Genomic DNA, 10,007 nt, shown 5'->3' on the forward strand with positions numbered 1-10,007 from the left:
AGAAAATCCAAACCGCAGCTTCATCTTTTGACCAAGCAAATACACAGGTTGCTCGTCTCTGCCAGTCCGAGAGACGATATCCTTGGCCGACAACACCTTTCCATCAAAGATGAATTGATTTCCAGATACCCAAATACTCCAAGAGACCATAAGCAAAGGTTTCAAATTCATCTCTAGTACAATTGATAACAATCCATTGCCAAAGGAACATAAATGAATGACACCTCCTTTTGACATTAGGACATATAAATTATTTTATTTATATAGAAACGAAGTTGAAATAAATGATGAAACACGGGTCGGGTGAATATCAACTCAGAAAATACTCTCATCAGAATTAAACAATTTGACGAACCTTTACATTGCTATGATTTAACAAACAACGACCCACGATATCATCCCTCCATCCAAGGTTTCACAATGCAGATGCATCTATAACGCTGAGGGATCGTGAAATTTTTAGACCAGAGACCGTGAACAGATAAAAAGCCACCTAATCACACACATTGATTTCACAATAAAATATTAATAACAAAAATAAAAAACCTTAACTCACAGAAGGTCTCTACAAAGGCTTAGCACCGCCATTTTCTTGGACAGAGTTCACGGGCGTGGAAGATCCACTCCTCCTAGATGCACCAGATTGCCCTGTAATTGTCCTGCCCATGAACTTTCCTGCTTTACTCAGACCGCTGCTCACAGCTCCGAGGCCACTCCCTACGATGCCCGCACCAGCACCTAAACCAGTTCCTAGTAAACCGACACCAGAACCGACTATTGAGGCAGCACCATCGAGGGCATCCATGGTGCTCCCGATTACTCCAGCTTCTTTAAGTTTTTTTCTTTCTTCTATGATCCTCTTCTCTTCTTCAAGGGCAGCCAACTGCTCTTCCTTGTTAAATTCGTGATATAACACCTGAATAATCAGGTCAAAGCTCACTAAGAATATGGATAACAAAATGCTACAACTTCACACCACTAAGAATTATCACATAATCTAAGCAATTTCCAACTTTTCAGGGTGAAACAGAGATAAATCATAATTATAAGCTGTGTACCTGAACTGTAATGGTTCCTCTGTCCTTCTTATCTATAATTTTAAGCATATCAAGTGCTGGTAGCAACCTCAATTCAATTTCTTTAGCTGTGTCGGCAACCAGCTCGATCAGAGGTAACTTGGCAACGCCCAGCCGCTTGTCTTGCCCAATGTCTTGATCAAACACCTTTCGCGGAAATAAGGATCCATAAGTACAATAGTTTCACAGGGGAGAGCCCAAAGATGACTCCACATATATACAAAACAGACAGAATATTCTGGAATAACATAAACTCATTTAGTTCGGTATGCGTTTTCATAGATATGCAACAGTAGATAAATGAAATACTGTTGAGTTCAAGTCGGAGAAAACTATAGCAGTTTATAACTTTTGGTTTAGATGTGGTTCATATAACACCATTATCTGATTACGCCACATTTCGTTACAAATTCTTGCGTCCATGTATGGCACATAGATTGATTTGGGTTGCTGATGCAACACAAAGCCATGAGGATGAAAGCAACCAAAGACTACATGACACTTTGATAAGTTCCACTGCATCCATCATTCATTATGATTTAACTTTCAACAAGACCGAGGAGTTCTCCTTGCTAATCCTACACATATAACTGTTGAACATTATTCCTTTTTTAGTACTTATGGGGCTACAGTGTGAGGAGCTCCTTCAGCACGATCAGCGGGAAACATAAAATATTAAAATTATTAAGTGCTTAAAAAAAGGAAAAGAAAAAATGTGACGTAACAAAAACCAGACGATAAACAACTTGATGGAGGAGGCATGCTCATTTTAAGGGAAGTGGGAGACGTCATTGAGGTATTTCAGAGGGAAGCAACAAAAAAACCTCAAGAATGAGAGACTGAGTCTCCTTGTCTTCTACGATTAACTCAAATGTCTGATTCCACACAGGATTCAAGTTGTTGTCGACAACCTTCGTTTTGACTTTAACCAATGGACGGATGTACACAACAACGTACGGATCAGATTTTCCAATCAACTCCTTATTTTTCAGTTCATTTGCCCTTATGACAGTTACAGTAAGCTTTCCCACTGGTTTAAGCTCCAACTCACTGCAATGATTTTGCTCAGATTTAGTCAATCCAAATACATAAATTGGATATGGAAAACTATATGCAACACCTATGGATATCTTAATTCCAGATTTTAGTGATACTAAGTTGGCCTATGTGTGTCGGCAGGAAGAGGAAGAAGAATGTTGGTTCACCAAAATAAATAAATAAAACTAAGAACTCCATTCGAATGAACTAAAATGGAGCGAAGTCTTTGACAAAATACTGAAATAATAAAGCACAAGAAGGATATTAATGTAAATTTTAGCGCACACACGAACACAAGATATATATATATCTTTTCACCTTTTTTCCCTTGAAAACATCCATCAAACTTGCTCAACTTAAGATGATGAATAAAACTAAAATAAGACATCAAAAAATTATTAGTTTAACTTTTAAATACTGATTGTAATACAACAGTTCTCAAAAAAAAATTTAACTTGCAACTAAAATACAAATTATATAAATACTTTTAATGTAATGAAGCATCCAAAAAAAATATATAAGAGTTATTGACAAAAAATTATACACTTTTCGTAAAAAAAAATGTAAAATATTTTAGCTATCAACAGTTTTTTAATTTCATATTTATGAAAGGGGTAGTTAAAATCGATTTATTAATAAAATAGTTAATAAGTTGGATTTGGTGAAACAAAATTACTATAATGATTGAACATGTGAAGTATAAGATTTCACCACAAATAACCTTTAAGATTTCACTGTTCAACGATAACTAACTTATACAGAGTGACCAACAAAAATGTATTTAACAATAATAACTTCATAATATAGAGGGATTAACAACAAAATTCTAAAAATCACACAAGACAATCTTAACTCAAATAATGGGAAATAAAGAAAAAATATAGCAGCACATTACAACAAGAATATATTTATACTGAAATCATCTTAACAATATGATGCATTCTCTGCTATGCTAAAACAATATATTATTTAATTACTAGGAAACACTTGGATGAATATTTTGCCAGGATTTTACTTTCTGTAATAAGTTTTTTTTGTTTTTCAGATAAGGTAATAAATAACATTTGGAGGTAAGAGACGAAAATGAATTTATTCTTTTTAATAAAAAGTTTATATGAGTATTTTGGTCAGATAATAAAAAAAATTAAACAATTTTTTGGAAGTTGGCCATAAGAATGAGATTGAGTAAATACAAAACATAGCGATGAATTTGAGTTGGAATCATGTGATGCAGGTCAAAGAAAGCAACCTTAAATCTACAGGAATGCCACCAATAGGAACAACAATTCTGTGGGGCCACTGCAGCATATCTGTTACGATGGAATGAACAGTATCCTAACATAAATACACATTGAATTGTTGGTCAGCCCAAATAAAAAGAATAACATACGAGGAAAAATATGCACGCTTACATCTATCATATCAGAAAGCCCAGGAATTGCTGTTAAACTTCCACCAATAGCTTTCAAAGTGTAATCGATCCGTGGTTTTGGCTGAGTAACATGAAGAAGCACAAATCACCACATTAATTCAATTACAAAAATTTTACCAAACAACCTCTGTAATATTGCCCAAAACTTTTACCCTTGAACAATGATACCAAGAAATTATGTCGCACACAAACAACGTACAAAAGCAAAGCACGGAAAAATGATTAAGTAGCCATTCAACTGTAACTCCGCTGAATATTTAAAAAATAAATTTCACAACAAACTTACATAATTGAAGTCCACGAGAAATGAGTCCAAACCCAAAAATATTTACATCATAAACTTGAAAGCATCATCTTAACAGAGCAAACACAGTCCACCTAGAATGACCTTTTATATCTCGTGTTTAATTATTCATGTTGAAAATTCAGTGATTCATAACCTTTGAGAGTCTCACAGATAAAGGGGGAATCGTTCAGAAGGTGTGAGAACTCGATAATAAGAAATTGGCTTGAGCATTATATACTTCCATCTAGTAACATTTTCCATACCCTAGCCCTTCCGCTCAAAAACCTTAAGTTTATTAAAAAGGTAGTTGTATGATAGGACTCGTTTTTACGTGTTTTTAGTGTTGGTTTTGAGTCGCGTTCATGCATCATATTAGTTTGTTTTAGTTGAATTTTGCAATTTTTTAGCATTATTGAGCATTTGACTAATCTCGTGTATTCTGTGGTTATTTTGTAGGAATTGAACCAAAAAGTGGGAGAAACTTTGGCATAATATCGAAGAGGTCTCGCTAGAGCGGGCAAAAGTGACCGCCCCAGCGAGCATTGTGGTCTGGCCGAGGATTATTTTGCGCAAGTGTCTCGCTAGGGCGGTCAAAAGTGACCGCCCCAGCGAAACCAGGGACATGCTCGAGGAAGCTTATTCGAGGACCTCTCGCTAGGGCGGTCAAAATATACCGCCCTAGCGAGAAGCGAGGTTGAGAAAGATTTGTTTCCAAATTTCTAGGGACTCTATCCTACACTATAACCTAACACACGAGAGCAGCGACCGTTTTTTGATCTTTATCAGACTTTTCATCATTTTTCTTGGAGAGGAGGCTAGGAGCAAAGGAGATTTCGAAGACCTCGAGATTTCCACGCGTCGTGGCCGTCATCCATCGTCATCTTTAGTATTTTCATTATTCAGTATTTTATTTCTTACATTGATTGTTGGTTTTTATCATGAATTTCAGTAGCTAAACTCTAGATTTGTTGGGATTTGAGGGGATCCTACCCCGTACTCGGTGTTGAACATTATTTCTCGACGTTTTTATTAGTGATTTGTTTATGCTATTGTTCTTTCGTGTTTCAATCGAAGCCTAGCTAACTTCCTTTGATTATTTCATGTTGTTGATGAGTTCGATAGAATAGTTAACAATACGATCAAATAGTATAAACGACGGATTTACAATTTTAGTAGATATACGGAATTGGGTACGTGTCGATAGTGATAGTTCACCCGAATGAAAGCTAGTGGATTCCATAGAATGTAATGCAATCTTGAACTGTTAAATATTTGAGGACACTTGAGTACTGCATGTTTTTTATTAGTATTAATATAGCTCGACAGAGTATATTAATTAGTCTAGGGAATTCCGTCGAACGCACGAGTAAAAGTCGAGTGTAATTAACACGAGCGGTAGATGAACTGATAATTCCCAACAAATTCATTTCTCATTTGATTTAATCCAAATTAATCATTGCGTTCTTGAACACGTTTTCTTTGCATTTTAATTATTTTAATTGTTTACTTTACATTAGTTTAATCATCAACTCAATTTATCGTTGCTAAAGAAATTTTAATTGAAAATAAAATAGTGTAACGCAGTCCTTGTGGAACGATACTCGTATTTACTTACGTTTATTATAACTTGACTATCGTGCACTTGCGATATTTAAATCGAGCTTTCATTTATAAAATAAATTTTGGGATTATTCACTGTGCAAGTTTTGCTCGATCATTGTACATTAATGATAGGTATTCTGAAGGTGTACCTCTGCAAGCAGAGCAACGACAACTGCGGAGATGCAAGGAATTTCATCTGCAAGTTGGAATATAGCACGAACTATGGTAAAAACTTGAAGATCCTTCAACTGAAATTGACATAGAATAGAAAATTTCAGGTACTAAGTTATACCAAAATAAAACAGCATATGACAAGGAAAAAATGAATGCAAGTCATAGAAGAAAAAGAATCGCGAAAGCAGCATTTCATAACAACTATGACGCTCGGCAGGATAGGCAGTTTGTGCACCAACCTGGATGGGAATGGAAGCAACAAGAGCAGCTTCAACAGCTAGAATAATGCTTGGATCACCACCCCACCGAAGGTCAATATCCATTGTGATTTGACCTTCCTTAAGGCTCTGAACACGAATCCCTGCGATAATCATGTAATCATGCAGGTAAAGAGGCAGAAGCACTTGCACATGAAATAATCCATCATAAAAACAAGTAAGAAACATAAATGACAAACACATTACATAAGGAAATAATACTGAAAACCCCAGAAATATTCAATAACCAAAAAAAAAATACATTAATTTTCCGCTCCATAATAAGAATGCACTCATATTGTGCAAATCTCAATCCACAAAGAAACTTATACAATTAATCTCTAAGAATTATGCACTTTTCAAACTATTATTATTTGGGAACCCCTTCAGCAGAGCTTTCAGCACAAAATGAAAGATTGTCAGTCATGATAACATAAAACCAGTCGAAACCCTCAGCAGCAAAAAAAAATTCTTTTTAACTCAAAAGAAATCATGATGATCAATTCACGACATCAAGGGATTCAAGCAGGACTGGAACTTTGATACAAGACAATCATCAAAAACACTTGAAACAATTCATCTGATTTAAACCATTGGAGATATTCAACAACATAGGGCATAGGCTAGAGAAATATCCTTGTTATTACCTTCTATTTTTGGTGCCACAGTTCCAAGAGACAGTTTATTGAATTTCAAAGAAGTGATCCCCGTTGGTCGATATTGTTCCAACAATGGCTCAACAGATTCTTTAATAACAGCTTCTGCTGCCTGAGGAAGTAGTCACTCGTGAAAATCAGTAATGCAAATTCATAATGATCTAACACAAGAAAAAACAAAACTAATCTGCCAAAGAAAAAGAGAAGGCAAATGCCACATTACCATAAAAGATTCCACGTATGAAACTCGAAGAACTGTAGTATTTGTACTCATAAATACATGAAATCTATTGTCCCGAAATTGGAGTAAACAATAAACCCCAACTCTGTGTCCCATAAAAAGTCAACAAATAACACATACTCTACCAGGAAATCAAAGTTAGCATGCACATCACTGTATCAGAAAGCTAATATCGGTAATCATTCATACAAAAGTAAGACTTATAATATAATAAACGAGAGAGCTTACATCAGCAACAAATGGCCACAGTTTGCCCAGTTGTTTGTTGAGCCATTTCACCTAACACAGTAAGCAGAGCAAGATAAAATATAACAGATTCCCCATATAAAAGTGGATAAAGACGTTGCATGTTTATGTACACTAATTATCAAGTGAAATTTAAAACTAGAATGGCAAAAATATAGATGTTAAGCATACTTCAAATATTCATAGCTGTTAGTGACTCGAAGCATAGAAGAGTGTATGACCTTAATATCCAAAAAAAATCCTATTTCCCATTGTCATTTCTAAAAGACTCCCAATGTATCAAATGCATCATTAGCGACCATGCTTGGTACAAATTCATTTATTGATCATGTCTCCTCAATAAAGGATGCGTTCATTGACAAAAAAATACTGATGATATAAACTTTTGAACAGCATACATGGCATTCGTGGACAGTAAAGAACTATGGTAAATAATCAACAGTCCATCACCCCACTTTGAAAGCGCAGCAGATAACAGAAATGCAATTTATTTCTAGCTTCATCAAATAAATTCATTTATATATTAGCAATGCATTTCACTATACAAGTTCTCCAGTCCTATCCATTTTATCAATCTAACAGATGCTCCAGGCAACAAAGCCTTGCTCACGCCACCCCATTCTGAATCTGGAACACATTACTTCCATGTTTCATGACCCATATGTAAAAAGAAAGAAAGATTATAACTTGCTCAAAAACAGGGAAAGATATCCATTCTGGAAAGTTGTCACCGCAAATTTTCTTCAGATCATCCCTGTCAAGCGAGCTAAGCAATTTAATATCAACTGCCTGTCAACACAAAAAGTCGAACAATTGTCAACCCCATCAGACATTCAATCAAAAGCTTAAACATCACCAAACCAGAAATACACAGAAAAACTAACAATATAATCTTTAAATCACAGGAATGGACAACAGCCTATAACAAATGCACTCAATGGAAAATTAACAAGTAAAATCCAAATAATCAGAAACTATTCATCTTCAACTCATAAATTCGGAAATAAAGGCATAAAAAGAATGCCACAGAGATCATAGATGAATAAAATCATCACCATTAAACACTAAAAAGCATGTAAATTTCACAAAGAAATCACTTAAAAAAAAAATTAAAAACAAGAAATGCAAAGAACCTTCGCAATACGCTTGTCGCTACGGTAGCGCATCATGTACTGCCAACCCGCCATCAACACGATCCCGGACAGGATCCCCATAAACATTCCCGATATTAAACCCATCGAACTCTCACGTTTGCTTCTTCTTCCCCAAAAACCCAATCCCTAAAATCTTCAAAACTCCCCTTAAAAACACAAAAGAAACGGAAGTATCACGCACTCTCTCGAAAGTTACATAACCTCGCAGTTGAAAAATAATTACCATCACGGAAGGAACCTGCTATAACTGTCGAATCTACTCATGCGTTGTTATCAAACATAAAGATTTCATCCACAAGTTTCGAATTTACCGTCAAATGAACATACAGAAGTTGGGTGGAACTATAAATGAACGCTTCTGTAACCAAACTCCAAAGTTTGGATATTATTGTATTATTATTTACTATCTTTGAAATTAAATAACAATTAATTTTTTTTAAATGAATATACTATTTTATTATCCATGTCAACAGGACAAGGTACTTCGGTATTATAACTTTTAAATAAGTAAAAATAAATAAATAAAGTGCAATTAATTATTATTATTTTTGTTGTTGTATTATATGCCAAAATGTTTACTTCGATTTAGTTATGTGTTAATATGTTTGATAGACGTAATAACTTGTAAATTATATAAAATCATATTAAAAAATTTTATGTCATAATAATTTTTGAAAAAATATTGAAAGAAGAAATCGAACTCATTATTAGGATTCAAACATATATTTATTCTATCAACTCGAAGATATACGAGCTGTTGGTTTGTAATTTAGTTGAAGTTAGGGGGATTTTAGCATGTGAACCGACAAATGTCTCATTGTCGACACTCAAATTATCTATTTTATTTTATTAAAGTTGAGAACATGACAGTAACCATCTAAGAAGGACACCAACTTTTTCTTCCAATTTTACACTTGTATGATACTAATATTACACTTTTGTTTTTTATTTTGCTTCTTTAAAATTTCAGCACACACTTTTGTTTTTATTTTTTTTATTTCAACAATTCAAATATCAATTTAGTCCCTCTATAATTTGTCAAATTTCACTTTATTCCATCAATAATAATAAAAAAGACTGTATACTAGAACAATTAGTATTATATTATATTGAACTCATTAGTTTTGCCTCCTGATATTTATGACTCCGCCGAGCTCACATTTTAAACGGGCCACTGTTGGGCTCGTTTAGAATTGGGCTTTACCGGGCCGATTTAAACAAGCTTGTAGCCAGATCAAGGCCGGTCAGATTGATCAAGCCGTTCATATTAAAATTCTATTTATTATATATTTATATATATACATATATACATACCGGTAAAGTTCCACTCGAGCTAGCTAACGATGATGTAATTATTCAAATTAAATTAATTTCGTATTTCGAAATATATACTTTTCTATGAAATATTAATTTTATTTACGTTCTAAATAAACACAGTTCATTATCGAAACTTTTCGAATTTGCTTTCAAGGTTTGACACATTGTTCCCACTTACAAAAATTGCATCGGACATACCGAATTAAGAAGGGAACTATGTCCCTCTCTTTCCAAAAGTATTAGAGAATTAGATGCACCATCTCATTTCAACGTCAAATCAAATACTTTTCATTGCATGCATAGTCAATATGTTGCATATATTATTTATGATTGGATTCTAATACTGAATGACCATTCTTTATAATTATATGCTCATTTTATACATATGCTGTTCCTATAATAAATTCATTATTCAAATACATATGGGCAAATAGAGTTGCTAGAGTTATGGGTAATTAGGTTAATACAACAAGGTTTAATTTTAATTATTATCTTGTTAATGCCTTTTTTTATTCAAAAAAGGTTAAT

General features: G+C 34.0%; 1 protein-coding gene across 3 annotated transcripts; it reads right to left on the minus strand.

The window, feature by feature from the left end:
- Positions 1 to 304: 304 nt before the first annotated feature.
- On the minus strand, positions 305 to 8,540 carry LOC142517939 (calcium-dependent lipid-binding protein-like). Of its 3 annotated transcripts, none has more exons than XM_075620468.1 (12): positions 8,401 to 8,540; positions 8,142 to 8,308; positions 7,696 to 7,797; positions 6,991 to 7,041; positions 6,513 to 6,633; positions 5,848 to 5,969; positions 5,584 to 5,682; positions 3,527 to 3,607; positions 3,364 to 3,449; positions 1,901 to 2,126; positions 1,059 to 1,223; positions 305 to 916 (listed from the first exon to the last, which is right to left on the minus strand). In XM_075620468.1, exons 2-12 carry the CDS (start codon positions 8,244 to 8,246, stop codon positions 566 to 568), a joined length of 1,509 nt encoding a protein of 502 aa, XP_075476583.1. In that variant the 5' UTR covers positions 8,247 to 8,308; positions 8,401 to 8,540; the 3' UTR covers positions 305 to 565. The 3 variants fall into 3 exon arrangements, with proteins under 3 accessions (XP_075476583.1, XP_075476584.1, XP_075476582.1); XM_075620469.1 differs by having other exon boundaries at positions 8,386 to 8,529; XM_075620467.1 differs by having other exon boundaries at positions 8,142 to 8,529.
- Positions 8,541 to 10,007: the final 1,467 nt, after the last annotated feature.

Source organism: Primulina tabacum, chromosome 11 (assembly GCF_025594145.1).
Source record: "Primulina tabacum isolate GXHZ01 chromosome 11, ASM2559414v2, whole genome shotgun sequence".
NCBI lineage: Eukaryota > Viridiplantae > Streptophyta > Magnoliopsida > Lamiales > Gesneriaceae > Primulina > Primulina tabacum.